The sequence below is a fragment of the Camelus dromedarius genome, chromosome 16 (assembly GCF_036321535.1).
Source record: "Camelus dromedarius isolate mCamDro1 chromosome 16, mCamDro1.pat, whole genome shotgun sequence".
Lineage (NCBI taxonomy): Eukaryota > Metazoa > Chordata > Mammalia > Artiodactyla > Camelidae > Camelus > Camelus dromedarius.
The window spans coordinates 43,408,426-43,435,888 of NC_087451.1; the positions used below are offsets into that span (position 1 = coordinate 43,408,426).

At 53.2% G+C, this 27,463-nt stretch overlaps 2 protein-coding genes and 1 long non-coding RNA gene across 3 annotated transcripts; 1 reads left to right on the forward strand and 2 right to left on the reverse strand.

Moving 5' to 3' along the window:
* The first annotated feature begins 9,858 nt into the window (after positions 1-9,858).
* On the forward strand, positions 9,859-13,403 carry LOC135323151 (uncharacterized). The gene is made up of 3 exons (XR_010384404.1): positions 9,859-9,961; positions 10,137-10,316; positions 12,159-13,403. It is a non-coding gene; the product is annotated as an uncharacterized LOC135323151 (long non-coding RNA).
* PPY (pancreatic polypeptide) lies at positions 13,379-14,143 on the reverse strand. Its single transcript, XM_010994140.3, has 3 exons — positions 13,953-14,143; positions 13,653-13,724; positions 13,379-13,512 (listed from the first exon to the last, which is right to left on the reverse strand). The coding sequence occupies exons 1-3, from the start codon at positions 14,141-14,143 to the stop codon at positions 13,488-13,490; spliced, it is 288 nt and encodes a 95-aa protein (XP_010992442.1). The 3' UTR covers positions 13,379-13,487.
* Positions 14,144-21,595: 7,452 nt separating this feature from the next.
* PYY (peptide YY) lies at positions 21,596-22,125 on the reverse strand. The gene is made up of 3 exons (XM_031469763.2): positions 21,938-22,125; positions 21,769-21,849; positions 21,596-21,620 (listed from the first exon to the last, which is right to left on the reverse strand). Exons 1-3 carry the CDS (start codon positions 22,123-22,125, stop codon positions 21,596-21,598), a joined length of 294 nt encoding a protein of 97 aa, XP_031325623.1.
* Between the last annotated feature and the right edge of the window lie 5,338 nt (positions 22,126-27,463).

A 27,463-nucleotide genomic window follows, 5' to 3' on the forward strand; every position in this document is an offset into this window, starting at 1 on the left:
ATACGTATATTAAAATTTTTTCACACATCCCATAATTTTAATGATTTTTTTTAAACTATAAATATAAGTTCCAATATTTTCTTACCACACCCTAAAGGATCATCTGGTGCATCCCTAGGGTCACTCCCCACTTTGGAAACCGCATTTGTAAAGAAAAAGCTGCCCCCCTACTTTCTCCAATCCCAGCCTCAACAGGGCATCCGGACCTGTAACTTTGCCTCCCGTCCAGGACCAAACCAAACCTTCTCTGGAAGACCAAGTGTCCTGGCCCCTTGTTCCCGTCACAACCTCAAAACCACATCAGGTTGCCTGTCTGGAGATCCAAAACCTCTCCCAAAGCAGCCTCCTTGCGTCCTTCCCCCACCCCACCCCTGGCCCCACACTCACACTTTGCCCTGCCTCCTTGCTTTACTCGGCCATAACCCCATGGGGTGGGATGTTCTGGAACTAGATGGTTCTGTGTTGAAATCCTGGCTTGGCCACATGGTGTGTGTGTCCTAGGCCAGTTACATAACCTCTCTGCACCTCAATTTCCTCGTCTGTACAATAGTGGTAGCAGCTTCCACCTTGAGAGAGGACAGATGTAGAGTGGCCACTACAGTGCCAGACACACAGCAAGTGTGGTTCCTTCCTGGGGGTAGGTCTGAACAGGCTCTCGCTAGGTGCCAGCTGGGTAGTGGGTGGTTACTCTCTGTCTCTGGCTGTTTGATGTGCCCATAACTGGCCTTAGGTCCTCCTGGGGAAGGCGGGGGTCCGCCCTAGGGCTTCTGGAGCCCCAGGTATCTGGCTGGGAGAGCATGTCCTCTTACCACTGCCCACACACCCGTTAGTGGCATCTTGCCCAGCCATATCTATGCCACCCACCTCTCTTATCCTCTTCCTCCAGTGCCCAACCAAGGTGCCAAGGACCTTGCTGTGGGCACCATATCAGGGGGCCAGGAATAAGTACTAGCCCATTGCTAGAGTGGAGATGAGCTCGCAAAAGCCAGTGCAGACCCTGGGAGTGGGAGGGAAGGAGTCCCATTAGCCACCCCAATAACCCAGTGTTCATTACTGGAGACTCCCACCAGCCAACTCTGCCTTGGAGCGCCCCTGTAGACCCTGAACAGGGCAGGAGGTGGGGGGTCAGAGTTGAGGGGGTGAGGGGAGGCTCTGGACAGTGGGAATAGATGCCGTGGGGACTGTGAGGCACTTGAGTTGCTATTTAGAGAGAGGAAAACCAGAAGAGTGTCCTCAACTTGAGCTGGTGACCCAGAGGAGAGCGGCATGTGCATGCGCATGTGTACACACACACCCCTAAGCTGCCCTACCCCCGAACTTTGCCCTGGGCCAGGGGAGAACCCAAAGCAGGTGGGGAAGGGGCAGAGAGCACTGGCTTGACTTTCTGTGTGACTTCGGGCAAGTCACTTGGCCTGAGCTGGATAAGAGCTGCCTCACAGGCTCCATATAGACTGGAGGGGAGAACACATATAAAAATGCTTTGTGAACCATGGCAGGAAATGCCAGGTCGCTATGTCCCCTTCCTGTGAAAGTGGGGAGGCCCCAGTCCCTGATCCATTCTCTGCCCCTTCCTGCTATCCCATAATAGCTCTTCTCCCCCAGCCCTGCTTGGTGCCAACCGCTCAGCTCCAAGCCTCCCCCCAGGGTCCTCTCCTGTCCTCTGCATTGGGGTTACTCACCCTGGGCCCTCTTTCCTCTGAGGTGCCTAGGTACAGAATGGGGGTCCTCCTGCCCATCCCCAGGGGCTCTAGCAGCCCACCCTAAGGGGCTTGTGTGGGGAGCAGGTGGGGCCCAGGGATGGGGAGATGTCCAAACCATCTCTGGTCCGCTCCCACCACCACTGCCCTTTTCCAGGCCAGAGCCACTGGGGGAGGGGTTGCCCTCCCACCCCCATCTGTACAGAGTGTGGGAAGGCTCACCAGCACCCAAAGCAGACTGGGAGTGTGCGGGTCCCAGGCAACAGGCCTCGGGGTCTGTACTGGAGGTGCGGGGAGATGGGAGCATGGTCAGTGCTTACAGCGGGAACATCGCGGGTGTCCCCCCTCTGGCCATCTTGGTCCCCCCTCCAAAAACCAGCACCAGAGTGGGCAGAAGGAAGTGCCCGAGTGGCAGTGTTCCCCAAGTTGCTCCAACAAGCAGGGCCCTGAATGTGCCTAAGGCGTGTGCAGGGATGTTTGTGGGTATGCATGAGTGTGTTCGTGATGCATCTGTGTGTCTGTGTGCACATATGGGAGTAGCAGGATGCTGTGTCTGTGCACATCACATCCGCATGTACGGCCTAGATGGGCCTCTGTGTGTGTATGTGTTCTCCTGTGTGTGATGCTGGCTTCTGCCACCATGGCAACAATTGACTCCTGCTTCCCCTACTGCAGTTGCTGAAAATGACCCATTCTGGGTAAGAGTTAAAACCCAAAACAACTTTGTCCAGTGCTAAGGTCTCCCTCCTCAGTCCACTGCAGAATCTGTGAGCAGCCAGACCCGGGACCCCAGAGCAGTAAGTACCAGGCCCCAGGGTTCCAGGAGGGAGGTCCATCATGGAAGGTGGCATCAATCAGTGTAGGGGGTGGGGATAGGAGGTGGAGAAAGAGTACTCCTGAGCACCTGAAAGAGCCTTCCTGAGCCCCTCCCTGCCTTGCCAGCATCAACCATCTCCTCTCCTGCCCACCGCACACCGTCCTTCCTAGCATCTGCTGTCTCCCTCTCTTACTCACCGGGATCTTAATTCTTCTGAGGAGGGCTTAACCAGAGTGACTCAGCACCACCACGCCCCCATCCCTGAGTCCCTGCTATCACAAAGTCCATTGCCGTACTTCAAACTCTCAAGTGGATTTTCTCCAAAGACTGTGACCTTGAGGCCTGAACTTCTCTTTGGAACTTCTCTTCTCCCCTATTCGGAATCTTCAACCCAGGGGTGTTCTTGGGACGTGAGCGCTGATCAGCCAGCTTCACAGCCTGATTTGGCCTGAGTTCCTCTTGTAGTGGCCTCCCTGTTTCAACTTCCATCCTCCTCTTTCTTCTAACTTACTGGCACAGGCTCCTGGAGGGCTCCCCGTTCTCCCATCCATGCTTCCTCTCCTGCTCCGTGCTCCCCACAGACCTGAATCCAATCCACCTACTTGTGACCTCCTGGCCCTCTCAAGACCTTCCTTTTCTTGATTCCTTCTGCCTCCAGCCCTGCCCTAAGCCTGACTCATGGGAATGGCCCGGAGAATCTAATAGTAAAGTAGAATTTCAAAAAGACCCTTGTGGTCATGGTATATAGCTCCACAACAGGGATGTGCCAAAAGTTCCCTGGGACACTGTGGCTCACCCCTAGACCCAAAGCCCCCTGGTGTTCCAGCCAATGCTCTTCCCAGGTCCCCACGGTCAGGGTCACGACTGATGTGCAAAGCCTGCTTCCTCTGAGCTGTCGTGGGCCCCTAGTGCCTGCCCCAGAGTCCTCCCCTGACCGCACAAATGTGCCCCAGCCTCCCATTCCCTCTGCTGGGCAGGCCCTATTCCATTCTTCCTGGGAGCAGCGGGGGAGATTGGGTCTCTTAACGAGAAACGAGGGAGATCTTTTCTTTCCACTGTGTCTGGGGCATTGGCCTAGTCACGCTTCACCCACTGGTTAGATTTGCATTCTTTGATTTTCAGAAAGCTTATTCATAATTCAAAATTTTATCCTGCAGTTATGGGCCGATGCTCTGAGCTCTGGACATCACCCCTAGCAGAGCCATCCTTCATAAGCTTGCTGCCAGGCACACACAGTTCCACTTCTTTGATCCTCACAAAAACTTGTTGAGGTGGGAAATACTACCACCCCATGTTACAGGAGATGATACTGAGCACCGAGAGATTAAGCAATTTGCCCAAAGGCATTATGCTGCTTAAGTGGTAGAGCTGGGAATTGACCCCAGGTCGTCTGGCTCAGGCTCCACTGTACAGGCCGAACCTCACTTTGTAGCTACTATTATTAGCTTAATTTTATAAATGAAGAAACTAAAGGCCAGAGGAGTTCCATGACTCGTCCAGAATCACCCAGCCAGCAGGTGACAGAGCCAGGCTTGGCAGGTTTGGTTAGGAAAGAGATTTGCTTAGTTGTCCATTAATTATTTTTCAATTTACAAAAATATGGTAACTCACAAAAACAGATGAACTTAAATAACACTTCAATTCAACTTAGTTTAAGACTATGCATATAACCATCAGCCTTCAAAAGAAATATACTCCTGGAAACCATTTGTTATCTTTCTTGCTAATCCTTAGCTGTTATCCATCACAGCTTACTCTGATCTTGAATTTATCCAGACTTGATGAAAATACTTTTACTAATGCTCCCTAAATCTTTTATTAACTTGGCATCAGATACTGGACTTGAGAACAGCTTAGCAGCTCTCGAGAGCACCTGGGAGGAACACCATAACGCAAGAACCTTCTGGCTTCCAGAGACCACCTTCCTCCTCCTGCACAGAAAACTGTCATCTGGCCTCAGTTTTCTCATCTGTAAAATGGGAGGTTGAGTCACAGAGGTTAGTTAGCTAAATTCCCTTCAAACTCCATCAGTGTATATATCTAAGGAAATTTCCACTCTGCTCATAAAGGAGATAAACTTTTCCAAAAAGAACCTGAAAAGAAAATACACATATGTATGGATATGGATAACTGAATCAATTTGCTGTACACCTGAAACTAACATTGTAAATCAACTACACTTTAATAAAAAATTTTTTTTAATCTTTCCAACAGGGATTTCCAAGAGGTAGCCTCTTGGTAAATATTTCTTGGAATATTAATTATTCCACTAAATAAATACCTATTCCCACTACTGTGAAGTTCTCTGAAGACGGTGAATGTATCTTACTGACCGCTGTAACTCCGGCACCTGGAGCAGTGCCTGCCGTCACCTGGGAACTCAGTTCACGGCACAGCCTCTGGGGGTGGAACCACGCAGCAGGAGTTTAGGGAGCTCCCCAGGTGATTCCAGCATGCAGCCAAGGCCAGGGAATAGGTGCGGGGAAGGGATCCTCAGCAGGAGACGTAGCCAGAGCCCTGGAGTGTTAGACTAGGGCTGGGACATGGACAGGTGAGGATTGCCAGGCAACTGGATGCAGAGGTGACCCCCAAGGCATCTTTCCTGAGGAGGTAGCTGTGGACATGGGACGCACTCAGGGCAGTAGAAAGAGCTGAGGGAACCCATAGGAGAGGACAAAGAATGTGCCCCTAGACCCAAGGGAGGAGTTCTTATCAGAGAGAGCTGATGGCCCCATCTCTGCTCCCCAGCCCCTACCCTGTGAAGGGGGCTTCCATTTGCTGTGTAAGGATATGGAAGCCCGGAGAGGTCCATGACTGGCCTCTGACCATACCCAGCTGGAGGCTCTGGGGTCTCTGGTCCTCGCTGCCCCTGGCACAACATCTGAGAGCAGGGGCAGAGCTGATGTCATCAAAAGGAGTCTGCTCTGTCCCCTTACTCAGGGGAGACCACCCTCTTCTTACAAAGGCACGTGCAAAAATCTCTGATCAACATCTGCCAAGATGCAAGCTGTTTCTTTATGTGAATATGAAGTATATATAATATGCAATGATTCATCAGACATTTTCATCATCAGTGCCAAATCCCTTCCTGCTTCTCCTGGGTCTGATGTGAGGCTAACATCCCTCTCAGAGGCACCCTCATTTGGAGGGAGAAGCGGGGCCGGGAAAAGGGCACATTAGGTATTTGTTAATTTGTGATATCATGGCGTAAGATGAAAACGGAGCTGTCCTCCCTTCCAGCCAAAAGGCTTAGCCAGACCAGGTTGAGGCCAGAGGCCTAAGAGTGAGCGCAGGACACAGGGAGATGGGTAGGTACATCAAGAAGACTGACCTACTGGGTCGCAGGCGTGGAACCAACCCCTCCAGCCTCCCACAGGTTAGCCCAAGTACCCATATCATCAAAGAGATTCCTTGGAGCAAAAGGTTTGAGTCTGAGGCCCTCAGACCCATGAGCTGTGAGAAGAGACCCAGGCCTGTCTCCTTTGGGAGGAGTCTTGGGCTTGGAGGGTATTGGATGCTCCAACCAAGCACAGGCAGGAAGAACCAGGCTCAAGAACTGACTCCCCACTTTCTCTCTGAGGCTCTCTGATCCCTCCCCAGGTGGCTTTGGTCCCAGTTTGGAGGTGACCTCCCCTTCCTCCCCCCATCCTCCTCTGACTGGGTAAGGATATGAAATCCACATCCTGATTTTTTAATATTCTGTTACTCAGGCAAGATATTTATTTAATACATGTTCACTCAAGTAACCCCAGGCATCTGGTCTCTCCCAGGCCCTGGGCAGTGTCCATGGGACAGGGAGTGAGTAAGGCTCTGTTCCCTCTGTTCAGTCTGGTACAGGAGCCGGAACAGATGTGGGCACCTGCAAATAAAATGCCGTCACAGCCACCTGAGCAGAACAAGAATGCCAGGAGCCCAGGACAGGGCAGGGAGGGGACCGGGGAGGGCTCACAGAAAAGGAATTGCCATAATTGGGCCCCGGAGGGATCTGCTTGGCAGAGGAGTAGAAGCAGCTCCTTCCACAGAAGGAGCAGCACAAGCGGAGGTGGGGACACGTGAAGGTACAAGGCTATTCAGGAGGCCCCTGGAGTTGAAGATGGTGGTGGGTCAGACAGGTAGCCTGAGGCAGGAACAGCAGATGTGGACTGAATTACAAACGACCCGAGCAGGGGAAAGATAAACAAACTGTGATATGCCTCATAAAGGGACAGTACTTCTCAGCAGGCAAAGAGAACAAATGGCCAACATGCCTAACAAAACAGAGAAACATCCAAAACAGCACACTGAGTGAAGGAAGCCAGACACAGGAAGAACCCACTGTTTGATGCCATTTGTATGAAATTCTAAAATAGGCAAAACTAATCAATGGAGATCAGACCAGCAGTGACTTTGATGTTGAGTTTCTCACCCCTTCCCCTGAGGGAGAAATGTGGATGGGGGAAAGAGAGCAACGGGGAGTGGAGGGGCCCACAGATTAATCATTTATTTGTGCCAGGAGCAGTCCAAGGGCTTCGCCATATCCTCCGACTCAACCCTCACAGTGGCTCTGTGCTATAGGTGTAAATGAGCTCCATTTCACAGACAAGGATGCAAAGGCTCAGAGGAGATAATATCCCTAATCAAGGTCACACAGCCAGGAAGTAGTGACGTCAGGGTTCCTACCCAGAAGCCCCTGCTCTTCCTACTGTGCCCTTTCTGGGGGCAGAGTGGGCATGTAAAAGCATCAGCCCACATTTCACGACCTGACCCCAAAAAACCAGCAATGTTGAGAATTTTGAGGGGCACTGAGAGGCCACGCAGCCAAAACTCTGTAACCTGAGGCAGCCCGAAACCTGAGTCCATTGTTCAGGCAACCCAGACCCACCACCCTTCAGAAACCTCCGCAGGTCATCCCTCAGGGGCGCCAAAGTGACTAGTCAGGCTGAAAATCTCCAGGATGAGCAGTGAGGCCTGCGATCCTGAAGGCAGAAACCTCAACTTCTCCCCCTCTCCCCACAAGCCAGGGGCCTGGAGGCCAGGAGCAGGGGCGCTGAGGCCCCACAGCAGCTGTGAGGGGAAAGGAGGTGCCCAGGATCCAGCTCGATGGAAAGGAGCATGGGGTCTCGCAAAATAGCTCCCCTCCCAATCCTGAAAACAGCCTCTGGGAAGAGCACAGCACCCGCCCCAGAGACAGTTCCTCCCTAGGATCTGTAGGCTCAGAGCAAAAAGTTACCCTACTCCCCTGGGCCTCCGCCTCTGCCACCCATGCCTTTGGGCCCCTGGCAGGGACTGTGCCCTGGTCAGGACGGCTGGCAGCCCATGTGTTTCCACCCCCACCCTCTCCCTGTTCCCAACTCCCAGGTTATGACACAGGGGCAGGAGGAGGCCAAGCTAGGGGTGGAGCCACAGAGGGAAAGGGGACATGGGTCCCAGGGAATATAAAGGGCCTCGGGGGCGCTGGCCAGAGACCCTTTGCCCTGCGTCTCTGCGCCTGCCCAGCACCATGGTAACGTCTGGTGGTCCCTGTCAGCTGTGTTCTCCAGGAGCCTGGGATGGAGGCTGGCACCGAGGGCCTGTACTCATGCCATTAAGGGCATACAAAAGTGAGGCCAGGGCAGCCCCCGCTGCCAGTCTGATGCCAGCGTTTCCTGTCCCTTCTCTTGGGGGTGGGGATGAGGGGAGTTCCTGGTCAAGAGAGGGCTGAGGGTCTCAGGGGCTCCGCTGGTGTGTAGCATGTGTACGGGCATCATAGTGTGTGAATCACTGTGTGTGCCTCTGTGTGGCCACCACAAAATCCTCTGTGTGCAGCTGGGTGTGCGGATGGAAATCTTGGGGCTGGCTGGTGTTCCTGTATGCAACTGTGTTAGTCATTCAGTTCACAGGTACTACTGACCACTTACTAAGAGTCAGGCAATGTTCTAGGTGCTTGTGATACATCAGCGAACAAAATAGGCAAATAGCCCAGCTGTAACGGTGTTTACATTGGTGGAGGTGGGATTGGGGTTACTGCTGGGGATGAAGACAGTTAAAAAATAAGCACAGAATGTAGTAAGTTAGAAGGTGCAATGGGGGAAACGTAGAACAAGGTGAAGGGCTGGAGAAACTAACACAACATTATAAATCAACTATACTTCGATTAAAGAAAAAAAAGATGAAGGGATGGGTTGCAATTTTAAATATGGGTGTCAGAGTAGGGCCCATTTAGAAGGGGAATTTTGAGCTAATGCCTGAAGGAGGCGAGTTAGTTGGCCTTGAGGAAGTCTTCCAGGCAGAGTGAATGGCATGTCGGCATGTCGGGGCATTTCAGAGCAACAGCAAGGGTGGAGTGGGGTGAGGAAGGAGTTGCAGAAGTCAGCGAGGTCAGGGAGTCAATCAAAGTCCCTATGACTGATGCAGGAAAAACAGATGTGGGGCGTGAGAAGGGCTGTGTCCCAGGTTTCGGCTGAGTCCCTGGGACGTGCCCCGCCAAGTGTGGGTCCTTGGCTTCACGCAGGAAAGAATTCAAGAGTGAGCCACAGTTGAGTAAAGGTAGATTTATTCAGAGAGATACATTGAAAGGCAAAAGAAAGGCCATGAGGTGTAGGGGTTGGGTACTCAGATTAAAAGTAGGTACACACCCCATAGACAGAGTGTGGCTAATGGAGTCGGGGAGAGAGGACATGAGGGGCAGTGTTGCCCATTTTTATGGGCTTTGGTAGCTTCATATGCAAGTGGAAGGACCAGTTTAACTAGCCTGGGGAAGGGGCTGGGATTCCCAGGAAGTTGGCCATTTCCCACTCTTTGACCTTTTGTGGCTAACAGTGGGACTGTTATGGCACCTGTAGGCATGTTACTTACCATGCTAACATATTACTATAAGCATGTAATGAAGCTCAAGGTCTACTAGAAGTTAAATCTCCCAGCATCTTGAGCCTCAAAGCCTTCTGAGGGTTGAATCTTTCACCATTTTGATGTTAATTGCTGTAGCAGTCCTTGAATGGCTGTGCCCTGCCCCCTTCTTGTCTCATGAAGGCCTCCTGTGTCCATCTCAGGCCGTGCCTGGCTCATCGCTAGGGTCCCTGTTTACCCCATACTTTGTGCGCATCACTGCACGTCCAGGTGTGCACCATTCAACTCCAGCACATGGAAGTCCCTTATGGCGCCCATGTACCTGTGTTCGTCCCAAAATCTGAGTTTTCCTGGGTCTGGGCGGCCCAGTGCCCGAGCTTGAGCCCGACCCTACGCTCTGCCACGTGTTGGCGGCCTGGACGTCAAGTGACCGCCCGCTCCTCTGTCCGCCCCGCCCCTTCCAGACAGCGGCTCCGCGCTGCGCCTGCGCTCTGGCCCTGATGTGCCTGGTGCTGCTGCTGTGCCCCGATGGGACGCTGGGGGAGGAGCTGGAACTGCAGCCTCACCCCAGCCCCAGGGCGGCCTATTGGCTACCCAGCTTCGGCCAGTTCAACAAGTACATAGAGAAGCTCTTCAATAGCAGGTGGGCGGGTGGAGAGGACGGGAAGGAGGAAGGGAGGAGTAGGGGTAGGGGAGAAACGGACACCACCTGCCCCTCTGCCCCACCCCACCCCACCCCACCCTACTCCCCACGCATCACAGCCCGGAACTGGGCCCGCGGGGCTGCCCCCTGACCTCTGCAAAGACGCGTTCCGCAGCCTAAAGCCTAAGAACACCAAGAAACCTAAGGATGAGAAGAACACCAAGAAAACCCCACCAGCGAACGCTACGAAGCCCCTATCAGTGAACGCAACGACACTCCCCCAACGGAACATCACGAACGCTCCACCAAGGAACATCGCTAAACCCTGACCACTAGCCTCCTCACAGGGTCCCAGGTAGGAGAGCCTGGGCTCGGCTGGCATTCAGGGCCCTCACTCGGAACTGGGGGCAGGTTGGCGGGGAGTGAAAGGAAGCCCTGGGGTGGGGGTGGGGGGCGGGGAATCCAGGACCCCGGGGACTTCCTTCTCCAGGCTGGACTTTGACTTCCAGATGCCCAACTCAAATCTCCCCACCCATGGACCCCCTTTACATTCTGAGAGAGACCCTGACTCCTGCCTCCCCCACCTCCCGCCCCCAGTGACAACAGTAAAGAGAAACGGAATCTCTTTTGCTTCCTTGACTTCTGTGGGCCCTGAGCAGGAAGGTATCCGCCCTTCCAGGGGAAAGGGGGACCCTGGAGCTCCTACTGGAGGGGCAGGAGATCTCAGCTGCAGGGTCTGCCCTGCCTCCTCCCTGCAACCCATCCACCTGCCCCACCTCAGGCACTTACCCACCAGGGATTGGCAGCATGTGTTGCCTCACAAAGAAGGAGAGCAGAAGTGAGAGAAGCAGGTCCCAGAAACCTCAAAGGAGGGCTTCTGCCAGCACCCACCCCACACCCTGAGTTTCTACCCCGAGTTTCTACACCGAGTAGGGCAGCTTTGATGCCAGCCTGGGATGTCAGTATTGGCACTTGAACAAGCAGCTGTGCCTCCCCCACCAGCTCCACCCACCCAGGGCAGAGCATAAGGCCCTGCCTTTGCCTCTCCTCGTCCTCTCTGGCTGTGAGCAGAGCAAAGGAAGGACAGGAGCCCAGCCAGGGCCTGTCCCTGAGAAGCTGGGTTCGAGAGTGGCACTCTCCTCTGGGCAGGGGCAGAGGCCTCGTCCTGATCCAGCTCTCACACACAGGTATGTCCTGAGCAGGGTCCCATTTCCTGCCCCTGGGAAGTATCTACACCTCTCCCTACTCAAACCCATCCCCTTAGTGGCCAGAGAAAATTTGGAACTTCAGTCTCTATCATCTGAACTCAAACTGTTCTCCTGCTGAAACCAGCCCCCCTCCCAGATACCCCCTTGGATTTAAGAATCAGCCTGAGCCATGCATTGGCCCAGTGGCTGCATCCTCTCCAGCTCTTTGCCTTTTGGGGCCTAGTTCCACTTTCAGGTCGTTTGCACACACCAGACACAGCCAGGACTTGAGGGGAGCCATGATGGTGGCGTGCTTGCCATGGGTTCAGTGTGAAGTGCTAAGCCAGGGAAAGTGGACCTCCTCATCCACCAAACCCACGAGCCCCATCTCTCCAGGCAGAGCATGCTGGGGAGGAAGGAGAAGCATTCCAGGAACTAGAAAGGTTCTGATTCTCTCACTACTCCCCCCGACGCCCACCATGACTGTCCCTTATCCACCGGTGCTCCTAGTCTCAGGAGAAGAGGAGAGAGTCAAGGTCAGTCCTTCCCAGTCGTACACAGACACACCACCCCATCCCCATCTATTCAGGAGGCCTGAAAATGGCAAAGGCAGGCAGAGGCTATGGGGACCCCTCCTTAGTGCAGGTCTCACCGGGCAGGATCCGGGTCCTCACCCTCCCAGAGCTGGAGCATGCCATCTGCAGACTGGACTCCTGGAGGTGGCCAGAACCCTCAGCTCCTCCAGCTTCCTTCCTGGAAGGCTGAATCCCTCCTGCGGCCTCCCCTCCTGCAACTGCTTGAATAGCTCCTCTGCCCAGGACATCACTACCTCTCAGGGCAAGATTTCCTGAGCATTAGTCTAATTAATTTAAGCTAGATAATTATGTTTCAGATACCATAGCAGTACACACAGAATTTGCAGATTATGCCACCAGCTTATTTGATTCCAATAAAATGTCTTCTCAGACAAAAACAAAACAAACAACCAAAAAAAAAAAAAAACTTTCCAGTTTTCAGGTTCTTCAAAGATGCTGCCTTATAATCAAGGAGAGCCTGCCTTCTAGAGACCCCTCCTGGAGCCACGCCGAGTTAACCAGAAACCTCTTCCTTAAGATGGAGCTGCATATATTTGAAGAACAGTTATCTCTCTGCTCAACCTTCCAGCATGCTTCATGGAAACAGCTGGGTGGCTGGGGGCTGCATTGCAAATCTGTTCCTCAAAAGCTCCCTTTTACCGACCATTTACCTGGCTCAAGGACCATGCTAAATGTGTCACATGCATTATTTCATGTCCTGCTCACTTCAACCCTACTATTCTTCCCATTTTACAAATGAGGAACCTGAGGCTCAGAGAGGTTACGTCCCCACCCAAAAGCACACAGACGGAACATGGCAGATCCCGATTCAAGCCCAGGTTCGCCTGACTTTAAAGCCAAGGTTCTATCTCTGTATTGGATTCCCATCTGCCGCCAGACCTTGAACAAGCTGCTAGATCTCTCTGAGCCTTGACTTCCTCCTCTATAGAGTGAGGATAACAGTATCTCCCACTCACAGGGTTGTTGAGAGGGCTAAATGCCTCTGGCACACAGTAGGCTCCTTTTCCCAACAATCTCACAAGACACCATCTCCAGACCCATCCCCATCACTGTCCCCTGCCTCTGGCCGTGCTTCTGCTGGGTGCTGTGCCCCATGAGGACCTGTGTTTCAACTCGACATGCACACCTGACACACCTCCAACTGCCCAGAGGAAGGCAGCTCTGATGCCACCGATGCAGCCAGTGACTGTCTCAACCCCATTCATTCCTCTGGGCTCGGTCGTTACCCTGCTTCCCCATGCCAAGGACACTTTAGTATAAATTAGTACTTCACCTACCGCCTAGGCTGTAGGAAGGCATTGGGGGTTGGGGGTGTTGTGCTTGGGGACAGAGCTGCCATCAGGCCAAGGTACTAGAGGTACTGAAATGGGACAATTCAAGCTTCACGGACTTGCTGAATGACCTTGGGGGAGTCCCCACCTCCCCCTGTGCCACAACTTGCCCCTCTGGGAAGTGGAGAGGATGAGCTAAATGGCTCTGATGACCCTACAGACGTTCTGGATCATTAATAACACCTCTTTCCCTTCTCCTCCTCCCAGCCCTGCCCCTTTCTCTCCTGTGCATTTGGCTTGCTCCTGCCCCAACCAGGGTCCACAGAGACACACAGAGAGAGTGAGGCTGTGACTTTGATTTGCTTTATTTAGCCTGTGTGGGAGCAGGGAGCAAGCTGTGGCCAGAGCCAAGGGTGTGAACGGGAGAGAGGGGCCAGCACTGCCCTTGGAGTCAGAGGAGCAGGAGGTGGCCTCACGAGTCCACTGGGCTGAGCTCCCTGTAAAGAGAGGACAGAACATGGGGTGTGAGTAGGTAATCCTCATGCCCTTAGGCTAGCCCTGGGCCCCTGTTCTCCCCTGAGCCACCCCCCGTTTCTGCCCCAGGCATCTGGGCATCAGAGCAGGGAATCAAACCTACCTGGGGGCCACCGCATAGGGGGAGCCGCAGTCCAGGAGGCCCAGCGTGCCTTCTTTGTCTCTTTTCCCATACCTGGGAGGGGAGAGGCAGCTGGGGCAAGCACTGTGCCCAGGTGCCAGCTCACCTGCCTCATGCCTACTCTTGGGCACCATATCCCCCGGGGCACAGGAGCCCGGGCAAGGTGAGTAGAGATGCTCTGCTTTCCCAAGAGCACTGAAGGGGCTGGGGCTGTGGCTGCGGCTGGAGTCACAGCCCAGGGCCCCGGGGGCTGGGACCACTGTCCCTCTCTCACACACACACCTGGGTCTGGTCAGCATGTTGATGTATCTGCGGAGCTCAGCTGCATACTGGGCCATCTGCTCTGGCGTGGCATCGTCCCCTGGGTAGACCGGCTCCAGCGGGGCCCCCCGGGCACCCAGGGGTGGCTGCAGCAACAGAGCCACACATGTGGACAGGAGCAGCAGGGAGAGGCAGCGGCGTGCGGCGGCCATCTGAGGAGCAAGGAGCAGGGAGATGGAGGCAGAACGGGGCCCACCTTCCAGCCCCTTAGCCCCTCACCCATTTCTCCAAGCCTGGGGACAGAGGGGCAGAGCAAAGGGCTACTCAGACCTGACCGGCCCACCTCCTAGACCCTGCCCCTCTCAGGAGCAGCAGGGCAGCCAGAGCTCTGCCAGAGCCTTGGCAAAGTAGAAAAGGGGAGCAGAGGAGGTGGGATGGGGGGCAGGAGACAGAGGACTCGTGACATCCAGGACCTGATGGCTCTGAGCCCGTGTCGCCTTGAGCAGAAGGCACAGTCACACCCATGGCTCCCAATCATCCACAAGGTCTCAGCCACTAACACGTTTGTGTTCACAGCCACCACCCCCTGCCCCATACACATTTGTAATCTTCTAGTCAGCAGACTGCTCTTCCAGGGGGACAGATTTGTCCACATGTAGAACCAGACCCAAATAGGCCTCCAGAGGCCCCAGCCCTGCAAAGCATCGACTCATTTCCCACATCCCAGCCCCTGGCCCCTAGGAGCCCCCCAGGCCCCAGAGCTCAGGGCAGGCTGAGCCCGCTTACCCGGAGTCCTGAGCAAGCGGGCGCTGGACCAAGCGAGTGCGTGCCTCAGGCCGGATGGATACCCCTGCCCTTGGCCGTGCCCCTTTATAGTCCTCAACCCCCCCAGAGTCCCCGCCTCCTGTCAGCCTCTCTCACGTCCCAGCCATCACCCCCTCCCACCATCTCCTTGGTGCCCGCAACGCCAGCACTAGGGCCAGTGAAAGGAGGCGGACAGGGCAGTGTTGGGGGTGCCATGCTGGCAGCATCACAGGTAAAAACAGACCATGATCAGCCTCCTGTAGGCCCCCATCTGCCTTTGGGCACCAGAGCAGGCTTGGTTCAAGGACAGGGCTCTGGGATGTCAGGATAACTGGAAGGTTCTGATTGCAGGATGCAAAACAGCCCCTTCTACCTCCCAAGGATTAACCCAGATCATCAGACAGATTCCCTCAGGGCAGAAGATTTAGGCTGTGACTCTGAGATTCCAGGGATAAAGGTTGGAGACTCAGGACTTTCTTTCCAATTTGTGGTTAGAACAAGATGGGATGGGGAGATGCCTCAGGTAACCAGGTAATAAGGAAAGAAATGGGGACCCAAGCAGGAGAAATCCTCTCTCTGGCTGGTGTATAGGATGGGGAATGAGAACTGATGTGCCTGGGGTCAGGGGAAACAGAAGGGGGGCTGACAATATCTGGTAGCCCCAATTCCCCAGCACCCCATTCCAGAGGAGTGATCAAAACCAACATCATTTGTAAAGCCTTGAATTTTCCAAAGTGTGCCCAGCTCAGTCCCCTCCATGAGTCCCTACAATAAACCATTTTACAGATTCAGAAACTAAGGCTCCGAGATACTAAGTTACCAGCCTTAGGTCAGTGGCAGAGCCAGGGTTTGAAATAGAGTCCAACTTCAAAATCTGGACTCTTCTTTTCCTAAGCAGGGCTGTCAGAGTATTGCTATAATTTTCCACTTTTTGACTGAGAAAGATGAGGCTCACAGAGGTGAAGATACTTGCCCAAGATCACACAGCTGTCTAGGACCCAAGTTCCGGCTTAGAGTCCCAACCCCACCAATGCCATCAGCCGCTCCCTACCCTCAGCAGCCTCTGAGTCTCCCCTGCTCAGCGTCCTCTCCCACAGCTCAGGCCAAGGAGCTTGACTGTGTCTGAATGACTCGCTGAAGCCTGAGTAGGAAGCAGAGGGCTCCTCACCCCTGAGGCTCTGCTGTCCCAGATCAAGACACCAAATGAGTGTGCTGGGAGAGGATGTGGTGGGGTGAAGCCTGGAGGTGACGCTGCAGGGATCTGAGCTCTGATTTTCCTCAAGATAATGAGGATAAAGGAAGACTCAGTAAACCCCAGTATTCTGCCTTGCTCCTCTCAGTTCTGATTTCTGGTAAGAAGAATAATGCTTCACCTGACAACAACTTACATTCTGCAAAGCAAATGTGCTGTCTCCGTAAGCCAGGGCCCTACTCTGGGCTTCAGGTTCCCACTTGGTAAAGCAAGGGTGAATTAGGGACTGGTCAGACGCAGGCCTCTAGGGAGGCCACAGAGACTGCAGTGTGCCACCAGGGGGCGCTAGGCTCCACGTCTAGTGCAAAGGGTCTGGGCTCCCACAGGACTGCAGTGTGTGGGGCCTGTTCTGGCCACTACTTGGGTTTGGTCCCGCCCCTGCAGACAGATGGCAGATGTGGGGTTGACTCAAGTGCTGAGGTCATTTATATTTCTTTCCTGTCACAGAGGTGAGCACCTTTGTCAGTTACTAAGAAATGAAAGTTACTCTACAATGACAGCTGAACCTCCAGCTTTCGTTTTTCTCCTTTGCAAACAAGAGAGTCCTCTTCTGGGTTCTCTCAGGGACACTGTGACAACCGAGGAGAAAGAGTTAGTGGATGTGCTTTCTAAACTGTATGGCCATGTCCAGACTGGGCGATGCTTCTCCCTCACCTTCATATGTTCCCAGGGTTTGCGGGGAGCCCTGCTTAGAGAAACACCAATGACTTACCTGCAGACTGAGTGAAAACGAAAGTGGCCCTTCTTCCCCAGTCCAACCCCATGCCCTCTGGGACAGGGATGATTGCCACTGTGTAGTGTTGAGGACGGAGTGGAGGCTGCGATGAGACCAAGCAAGGAATGCCCCAGAAACACCTGAGGTCATGGTGAAGATAAGTGGACAGTAGCCAGGGGCATGGGGGTCCCCACATATGGGACAGCAAAGGCAGCGATTTGACCAGCATCATGTCCTCCATACTGCTCCCTACCCCAGCCCCACCAAGAGTTCCTCCAAAGCGGCCTGGGCCAACGTATCTGATTCCCACCCTGGGTGGCAGCAGCAGAGGTGGGGAAAGCTAAGGGGTGGCCACCCTCAGATGCCAGGAACCCAGAGGGTCCCCCATTCCCTGGAGAAACCCTTGGGCTGAGGATTCATACACACACACACACATACACAGTCCTTGGGCCCCTGTCCCACCTTTGAGGACCAACTCAGGCCCAACTAAGAGCTCAGGTCACTCATTTGGAACGTGTGCTCTCTCCCCACGTCCCTCTGCCCTGAGGTCTCCATCTGCCCCCAGGGCCCCTGCAGGCTCAGGAGCGCTCAGCGTCCTCCCTGCCCACAATGGCTGCTAAAGCAAATCCTATCATTGTCAGCCCACATTGTTTCCTAGAGAGGAAGCCTTCTTTTTTCCTAAGAGAAAGACTAAACCAGATAAACAACAAGTTTATACTTTATAGTAAAGGGAACTATATTCAATATCTTGTAGTAACTTATGGTTAAAAAGACTATGAAAACGAATATATGTATGTTCCTATATGACTGAAGTATTGTGCTGTACACCAGGAATTGACAGAATACTGTAAACTGACTATACTTCAATAAAAAAATATATATATATTTTAAAAAGACTAAACCAATCCCTATACTAAAGTGTTGGGGGAGAGGGATGGATGAATGGGGAGGAAAGAAAACTGTAGAGACTGGTAGTAGGAGGAGAGGGTTTGTCCCTTGGGCTGGTTGAAAGGGAGCGGGGACGGAGCAGTTTTGAGACATGTTAGACATGAGTGGGAGAATAAAGGAAAATAAGAGGGGTGTTCATAAGCCTGGGCTGTGCCAAGCTGCCCGTGGCTTCAGCTCTACTATGAACTAGCTCTGCCGTTCATTACCTGTGTGACCTTTGTCAACGTACACAATCTCTCTTAGCCTGAAAGCAGTAAACTATTATTATTATTTAAGGTGTGAGGATCACTGTTTAACCAGTGAAGAAATTAATGCAGTGAAAGGGAATGACTAGGCCAGTCACCCAGCCAACTGATGACAGACTCAGGTTCAGGCTACAGATATACTCAGGGCAGGTTGGGAAGGTTCCCGGAGGAAATGAGGCTTGAGGTGGCCTTGAGAAATGGGGTCGGGGGAGGGATGCTATTTCACAGAAGCAGGGAGGCGGCAATGGGATTGAGCGGTTCGGGTGCACATTAAGGAGATGCCACCAGTGGAGAAAGGGGTGTGTTATGGGGACCCTTGCATTTCTGGAAGAAGAATTTAGATTTTACAGTTAATGGAATCATAACTGGTATGGGGTGAGCTGTCTTGCCTCTGGCCCAACTATATGGCCTCCTGTAAATCTCTCCCCATCTCTGGGCTTCGAAATTCCCATCTGCTCAATAAAAGACCAAATGATTCCTAGATGATGTTCAGAGGAGATCATGTTTTAGCAGATAATGCTAGCTGCCCCAATATCCACTCTCTCCTCCTTCCATCAGAAAAGAACTTGAGACAGGCCCATGGCCATTCAGCTAAAGACCTCTCCTCGTCTGTTCCTGCAGTGAGGCAGGGCCACATGACTAAGTTTTAACCAATGAGATGAGAGTTTAAATGATGTGTGCCATTCTGTTTTCAGAAGTGGATGTGCCCTCCTGTGGTAAATGGTACCAAAGATGACCATGAAAATACCTTCTACCCCCACATGTAGTTCTACAGTGGGGTCTCTGTCCCCTCTTTTTGAATGCGGGTGAACCTGTGACTGCCTGGACCAGTAGGGAATGGTGGAAGATGCTATGTGACTTCTGAGGCCAGGCCATAAAGTACAATTGTTATGAATTGAATTGTGTTCTCCCCAACCCCTTCCAATTCATATTTTGAAATCCTAACCCCCACTAGCTCAGAATGTGACCTTACTTGGAAATAGGGGCATCGCAGATGTAATTAATTAAGATGAGGTACTGGAGTAGGCCCAGTGGACCCCTAATCCAATCCTTATTGTCATTATGAAAAAGGGAACTTTGGACACAGAAGCAGACATGCATAGAGGGAAGACACCCACCTACAAGCCAAAGAGAGAGGCCTGGAACAGACCCTTCCCTCACAGTCCTCAGAAGCAGCCAGACTTGATCTCAGACTTCTAGCTCCCAGAACTGTTGTTAAACCGCCCAGTTTGTAGCGCTTTGTTACGGCAGCCCTAGCAAACTAATACAGTGCCTGGAACTAGACAGTTCCAGGCAATGCAGCCTCCTCCTGGTTCTCGTGGAGCATGCACTCTGGGGAGAGCCAGCTGCTAGACAAATCCAGCTACCCCAAGACATCATGCTGGAGAGCCCCATGTAGGTGCTGGGTCAGCGGCCCCAGCTGAGCAACCAGCCAGCAGCACCCATCTGACATGTGAGTGTCAGCCCCAGCCAACCTCTGACCATCATCACTGCACAAGAGGCTCTCAGTGACAACTGCTGAGTCAAGCCCTTCCCAGTCCTGACCCACAAAATCATGAGTGAAATAGAATGGTTATTTTAAGCCACTAAGTTTTAGAGTAATTGTTACTCAGCAGAGTAACAAGCACCCCCCCCCCCTTTCTCCTTCCCTCCCTTCCCAGTGGCTGGAACATGGACATGGTGGTGGCGGGCCATCTTCAGTCGTGTAGATGAGGGCAAGGCGAAGCCACAGAATAGGAACCTGAGCTGTCAGACGGCCCCCTGGAGTGGAACCGCCAACTCCCCAGATGCCACTTACATATTACGTGGGAGAGAAATAAACTTCTATCTTGTTAAGCCATTTTAAATTCTGCCTCTATTTTAAAAGCCAGATCAATACCCTAGAAATTTAATGTGTGTAAAACAAATAACTCAGTGCCTAGCACATAAGAAAGTGCTTCTTGGTTTTTTTTTTTTTTTAAGGCAGCTGTTGCTCTTGTTGTCAGTAATGTTACATCTAAGGTTGCCTCCAGCTCCAACATTGGTTGAGTCTGATCAGCAGTGGATTAACCACCTCTCAGCACTCCTCCAAGTGACCATGAGGTGAGCCCATGTCACCGATGGTCAACCAGACATGTCAAGCTGGGAAGAAATTGTCTGTGGTCATATAATTTATACCAAGGGTCTCTTCTATTAGCCTCAAACTGAACACAGCTCTCTGAGGCAGACCAACAGACAGGGGACCCGGACACCAACACAGACTCACATCTTCCCTCCCCTCCAACCACACAACGAACCAAAGCTCATGAAAAGTCACTGTGTGCTCCCATTCTATTTCTCCTGGTGTAGGGGTAGTGAGATTGGAGGAGAGAAGACAGCGAGGGAGTTGGGGGGAAATGTGATGGGAAGCAAGTCTCAGATATGGCAATACTGTAGGAAGAGGGAACCAGAGAACCGAACTAACTCCACAACCCCCCTAAGCAATCCGGAAAGGCTTCTGGGAGGAGGTGGCTACTACCCTGAAGCTGTTTTCCAGACTGAAGAGAGGAAAAGGGGTCTGCAGACAGAGAGAGTGGCCTGGGCAAAGGCTTAGAGTGTTAGAATCTACACAGCTTGTGACCCGACCAGACCCTGGTCCTGCCTCCACCTCACCTTCCAACCCTACTCTGAGGGAGACTGGAGGGAGGCTCAGGGGAGGATAGGTGTAGAGCACTGTGTTCCCATAGGGCAGGTGGGTCTGAGCAGGGATCTCTCCTGCAGCGGTGGCAGAGCCAGCTTGAGTCTTCTTCCACAGTCACATAAGGAGGGTACATGGACTCGTCACCGGGAAGGCATGGTTAGTGACTTATCTACTGAGGGTGAATTCAGAAAGGGGATGGCAGCTGCTGAGAGAAAGGGTGGCCTCCACACTCCCATTGCTCCTCTTGCCCAAGGAATGGAGGTGTTAGAAATGACCCCTTCCCCAGCACACACACACACCTCACCCCCCTCACCAAGGACTCTCCCTCCACAGCACCCGCTATCTTGGATCCCTTCTCCACTCCCAGTCACTACAGCCCTGGGACTGAGTAACACATCTCCTCAGGGTAACCTGGGATGTTAGTACCAAGCCTACGCCCCAGCCACCTTCGCCTTTGGGGGAGGGGGCAGCTCTGTCCCCATCTACTCTCCTGGGCTGCCTGGCATGCTCCTTTCCACCCTCCCCATTCGCCGGCAACTCTTCTTCCTGCTCCTCCCTACCTTCTATCAGGAACTTTCATCCTGCCCCCGCCTGGCCCGATTAGACAGTTCCAGGGCCCCTTATCTGGGCGCTGTCCACTCCCCGGGCTAGTGGTAGCGTCAAAGCAGAGGGAGCCCCCAACTCCACCCCAGCCCTGTTCCGAGGCGCCTTTTGTCTCAGGGGCCATCTTCTCCCCTCCCGGCTCTCATGCCCTCCCCCTCCACTCACACTTGGATGCCACCTCCAGGAAGAAGGGAAAGAAAATACAAATGCCCACTTTCCATTTCAGTGAAATTTGCTCTTTATTTAGGGACCATGGAAAGACCACATACAACTCTCCAGCCCGGGGGCAGGGGGGGCAGTGAGAAATGGGATGAAAGCCCCATCCCGACCCCTCCTAGATGCAGCCGGCAGGTAGTGGAATTCAGGTTTCGGGGTCAGGAGCAAACATGCAAATGAGGTCGGTGTATTGGCGTGTCTCCCAGGAGGCCTTGGGGGTCGTCACCACATGTAGGCGCCTTCTGGTCTGTAGGAGGGAAAGGAAAGGAATCGCACGGAGCCTGGAGTTGGCTCTGGGGAGGCGAGACTATGGGAGAGTACTAGGGGCGGTGCCACGGGGGCAGTAGGACCAGGCCACGCTCCAGGGGACAGGGCATGTGGAGGGGCGCCTTTACTGCGACTTGACGGGGCGGTCCTCGCGATCCAGGAAAAGCAGTTTGGAGAGGAGAGCTTCGGGGCTGTCACGTTTCCCATACCTGGGGGCGGGACCGTAAACGGGCGGGGTCAGGCCTGGCCGCGCCCCTAGTGGGGACCCGGCCCCGCCCACCCCGCGCAAGCGCTCACCGCTGCCGAGTGACCAGGTTGAGGTAGTGGCGCAGCGACGCGTAGTAGCGGCTCAGGTCTTCTGGCGAGGCGTCTTCGCCAGGAGCCTCTGGTTTGGCGGGGTAGGCGTCGACCAGCGCCCCCAAGCAGACGAGCAGGGCCAGCAGCACTGTGACCATGGCGGGCCACGGCCTGCGCACCGTCACCATCTGGAGAGGGGGCACTGGAGTCATCCTGAGCCTCGACGCCTAAGGCAGGAGGCTGAGGCCACCGTCAAGCCCATGCCACCTGTTCGCTGTGTGTTCTTGGTCACTGCACCCTCTCTGGCCTAAGTTTTCTCACCTGTCAGAGGGGCAGAAGCCCTGCTTGCCTCAGCTCCCTCCACCCAGAATGCCCAGAAGGGTAGACAGAGGAAGAGGGCTATGCTGTCGGTGGGGACTCCTGGGCCTCTCGCCTTCCCTCTTCTGCTGGCCCCCTTCCAATCCAACTTTCCCACTCGGCACCAGTTTCCACCATCCCAGCCTCAGTTTCCCCACAAAATAGCCTGGGATCCCGGGTAGCAGACCATTCCTGGGTCCCAGGCCACTCACAGTGACAGTTCCAGAGACAGAGATGATTAGGAGATAGGATGTGAGAGGAGTCCCAAGGGCCGGACTGCTGCAGATCAGGCTGTGGCCTCCTCAGCTCAGCAGTTTCCCTGCGGGGCTTATATCCCGGCCTGGAGAGGGAGGGGGAGTTGGAGAAGGGAGGCCCTTCCTCCTTCCTCCCTCCACCCCACACCAGATCACTCAGCTTACACCTAGACAGTATGTGGTGTCTTCACCTTGAAGGAGCTGAAGGGGGAGCCCCCACGCTCAGACTCAGAGTATCTTTGGATGGGGTGCCTGGCCCATACTCCATCTTCACCCTACAGCCCCTCAACGGCAAGTTTAGCCTCCTAAGGAAGTGAAGGGTTTGGATCTAGATTCCTGGGATGACCCCTAGGACCAAGGTTGAGATTGTATCTTTCCTAGCCTGTCCATGGGTGGAAGTGGTGGGTGGTGGGGGGATGGGCAGCAGGCCAGACCCATTTTTTTCCAGCCTGTGAGACCCTAGAGCACTCCTTCCTAAAGTCAACCTCTTCTGCCCTTGCTCCATGATGCATTGGAGAGGGATGGAGGAGGGACAGGACCAGTGGGTCTCTTTCTACTGGAGCCAGGGATGGAAGCTGTGACCTTGGCTCTTGACTTGTTGTTTGTGATATACCGGAGGAGAGGCCTCTCTGGACAGCCCCACTATGTCCCCTGTCTGTTAAAGAGTTGGGGAAAGGGGCAGGAGGAGGCAAAAACCAGCCTTCTCCCCAGAAGCAGCTGAGTTGGCCACCTGTGCTCCCAGCCTGACACATAACACATTCAGGTCCAGCAGGTCTGGCATAGAGACCCCTTCCCAGGCAGTGTGCCCCCATGCCCATCCAGGTGTCATTCAGGGCACTGGTGTCTACTGGGATTGCATGATGCCAGGGCTGCCTGAGAACCTGCCACCATCCCCAGCCTACTGCAATCTCTACTGGGTTCTGGGGCGAAGATTCCCCCCGCCCCCACCCAGGGCCTTTGAAGGAAATGACTACTAAGCACCTGCTGGGCACTGGGCAGAACATGATTTCAGGCACAACAACACAGTCCTCCAGAGCTTCCAGGTGGCCCATCGGCCGGCGAGAGCAGGAGGGGCCGTCTTGTCCAGGCCCCTAGTTGTGGAGCCTCACCTCCACCCTCCAGGACAGATGGCGTGGGTGTTATTTTTAGAGCTCTCTCTGGAGGTGGAGAGTCCAGGGATCCCTCAATCAATCCCTTTTTATGGGTTCAGTCACCTGCACTCTCCGGAAATGGTTGCTTATCAGCCATTTGGGCCCTATGGGCCCCACATGTCCCAAGAAAGGCCAGGTCGGCTTGCTGAGCATGGAGGTGGAAGAAGACATCAGAACAAGGGGACATGGACCCCATCCTCAGAAGGAGGAGGAAAAACATTCTTCTTAGGGAGCTCTCGTCTGAGGCGTAAGACACAACCCTGTTCTCCAGGAACCCCAGGCCACATCCTTGTAGAGCCCCATGGAGCTCTCGGAACATAGGGACAGAGAAACACGGCAGGGAGAAGCCTGGGTAGGGAGAGGAGACAGCAGAAATCAAAGAACTCCACTCCTCCAGAGGTCTTGGAAAGATAGAGACAGGTGCTCACCCTAGGGATGGAGACGGCAGCTGGTGGGGCTGGTGAGGGCAGCTGTTCTCCCAGGGCTCAAGGCTTAGACAAGGCACCTGCAGGTTAAAGGGCGTAAGGACATCTGAGAGTTGGCCTGTTTTCTCTTCTAACACCGCAGCCCCAGCTAGGGGGGTGTGGGAGTGACCAGGGGATTTAGTGTGCTGACCCCAGGCAGAGAAAGATGACAGTAGTTTCGAGATGCCCACAGGAGATCTGTGGCATCCCAGGAACCCCCACGTGCCTTGGGGAGTGGGGGCTCTGGGGATAGACAGGAGGAGAGGAGAACAGTGGAGAAGTTAGAAGTCGTGGAGGAAGGCCCCGATTCAAGGTTCAACCTCTGAAAAAGTCGCTTCCCTGTTTGCCTTTAGAGTGAAAGTACATGGGACCCAAGGAGGTCCCTCAGGGTGGACCAGGAGCCAGCCTTCCACATCCTCACAAACCCTCCCTATCCATCATGCGCCTGTCCTCCAATTCCACTCCCCAGTTACAGGGCCAGCTGATTGGTTCATGAATCACCACCTCCTCATTGGAAGGTTTATTAATTTGTTGATTAGTGGGAAGGATGTCTCAGCCCTCGATCAATGGGCTCGGCTACCCTCCTCACCCACACACCCACCGCCATCATTGACCCATGACTCAGTCGTTGTGAGATATATCTGGAGGGTGGGGGGCTGACATCTGTAAAGGGAGAAACTTCAAAATGGTTGTTATTGTAGACTTGGGCCCAGCATCTGCCTCCAACTTGTCTTCAAATGGTAGGACAGAATCACTGGGGTTTCCTTGATCCCCATTCTCAGAGCACCTAGCAAGTCCACCCCAGGGGTCCAGGGGGCCATGGACTTGGACCCCACTGCCCTTGCCCAATGGGCTCAAGGGCTACTTATCAAGAGAGGGTGGCCCATGACACATCCCCAGAGGCTTAGCATTCCATACCCCACCCTCCCCACCTCCTCCACACAAGGCCTCTCTCTGATATACCACCCACTGGGCAGCGCTAGTCCACTGCCTTCCACAACCATTTCCGACATCCATTTCAGACCTTATGTCTGTGTTCAGACCTGATGTTCCACATGGTGCTGGCACGTTTTGGGCGCCTAGGAAATGGTGTTTGAATCAATCAGCAATTGGACATACCAGTTAAGATCTTGGTGAAGCTGCCTTCATAGAAACCAAGTAACAGTAGCTTAAATACCATTGAGGTTTATTTTTCTCTCATATTAGGGTCCAAGCTGGCAGCTGGTCCAGGGGTAGGATGCCTCTGATTCACAAGGAACCCAGGCACCTCTATCTTGTTACCCCAAGACTGTTGCCGCCATCTGTGTGGTCGAAGAATTTTCATCCCCCCACATCCACATTTTAGCTCATGGGAATGAGAAAAGAGGAAGTAGAGGGCAAGATTTCCCTTTGAAAAAGATGATGGGAGAAGCTGCACACATTACTTCTGCTCCTACCGCAGTGGTCAGAACCTAGACACGTGGCCATTCCTAGCTGGGAGGGAGACAGGGGTATATAGTTCCCACCATGAGGTTGGCATCTACTCCCAAGATTTTAACCATCTCTTGGGTGTTTTCTGTCACCAACAATCAGTTCCCTGATTCTCCTGATGCCAACTGGGCGTTCAACAATTTGATTCAGTTCTGACACTAACAACTTGAAGTTAGCACAGACCCACAGCTTAAGGGCTGAGTCAGTCCCACAAGACTGACCCCTCCTGTTTCAGATGCCATCCCAAGTCTGGGGCCTCCTGTACTCTAAACTAACTGTAAACTGGGGGTTCCCACATCCTTCCTCCGGTTTGATTATTTGATAGAACAGCTCAAAGAACTCAAGAAGACAAACTTTATTTCCTCTTACTGGTTTATTACAAAGGATGTTATAAAGGACACAAATAAACAGCCCAGTAAAGAGGTACAAGGGGTGAGGTCTGGAGGGTCCTGGGTACAGGAGTTTCAGTCCTGTGGGGTTGGGTGCACCACCCTCCTAGCACCTGGATGCTTTCATCAACTTGGAAGCTCTCCAAATCCCATCATTTAGGGGGTTTTATGGAGGTTTCAACATGTAGATATAATCGATTATTAACTCAGTCCCCAGCCCCCACCCCCTCCTGGAAGTCAGGGCTGAAAGTTCCAGGCTTCTAGTCAAGACTTCGGCTTTCTGGCAACTAGCCTCCATCTAAAGCTCCCTAGCGGCCCAACAAGTGTCACCTCATTGGAACAAAAGACTGTTTTATCACCCAGGAAATTCCAAGGGATTTAGGAGCTCTGTGTCAGGTAAAGAGTTGATATGTACATGAAATTCACAGTTCAGAAGGTGCCCCCTCCTTCATGTTTGTACAACACGTTTTTATCCCTAAGTATAAAATGAGGTATACCATATATACTTTCTTTTGTCTTGCTTTTTTCATTCAATAATACATCACAGATTCTGCCTGTGCCAATAAATATATACCCAACCCTTTTCTCCAGCACTTCCAAGTGCTTACCTGCCCTACTTTTTTCTGTAGCACTCCACTTCCTACTGTACTATATAATTAACTTATTTATTATGTTTATTGTCTGTCTGCTTGCAATGGACTGAGAGTCTATGACCTTCCAAAATTCATATGTTGAAAGCCTCACCCCCATGTCATCACATTAGGAGGTGGGGCCTTTGGTGAATAATCAGGTCATAAGAGTGGAGCCCTTCTGAATGGGACCAGTGCTTTTATAAGAGACCTCAGGGACCTCCCCCAACCCCTCCGCCATGACTCCACAAGAAGATGGCTTTCCACGACCTAGGAAGGAGGCCCTCATCAAACACTGAATCTGCTGGTGCTTCGATCTTGGACTTCTCAAGCCTCCAGAACCGTGAGACATAAATTTTGCTTTCAAAGCCATCAAGTTTATGGTAATTTGTTATTATTAAATACTAGCCTGAAACAACTAAGACACAACTAGAATGCCGACTCCGTGAGGACAGAAGTCTTTGTTTTTGTCACTGACATCTCTCCAGCTAGAACAGAGTCTGCCACACAGTGGGGGGTCTAGCAGTACTTGATGAATCCACATCCTCACTTTTAGTGGCTGCACGGTCTGCATGCAATCACATATACAAACATGTATACACACACACATGCACACATGCTTAAAGACAAAAGTCTCTTTCTATCTCACTTCAGGCTAGATCTTTACCAAGGAAGAAAGTAATTCCCAAACACCATGCGCCCTCCCTTCGCACACACTGTGGGCTGGACGGTGGGTGAGATCCGGCCCTGGCTGCACCAGAATGGGCAGCCCTCCTTCACCTTGAGGCTGCAGAACTAGGGCCTAAGAACAC

Coding starts and splice junctions, on each gene's coding strand:
- PYY (XM_031469763.2), bottom strand. CDS start 22,125: ATGGTGACGGTGCGCAGGCCGTGGCCCGCCATGGTCACAGTGCTGCTG. Junction 21,850..21,937: donor AACCTGGTCACTCGGCAGCG/GTGAGCGCTTGC, acceptor TCCCGCCCCCAG/GTATGGGAAACGTGACAGCC. Junction 21,621..21,768: donor GACCGCCCCGTCAAGTCGCA/GTAAAGGCGCCC, acceptor TCCCTCCTACAG/ACCAGAAGGCGCCTACATGT.
- PPY (XM_010994140.3), bottom strand. CDS start 14,143: ATGGCCGCCGCACGCCGCTGCCTCTCCCTGCTGCTCCTGTCCACATGT. Junction 13,725..13,952: donor AACATGCTGACCAGACCCAG/GTGTGTGTGTGA, acceptor CTCCCCTCCCAG/GTATGGGAAAAGAGACAAAG. Junction 13,513..13,652: donor CCCTATGCGGTGGCCCCCAG/GTAGGTTTGATT, acceptor CTCTCTTTACAG/GGAGCTCAGCCCAGTGGACT.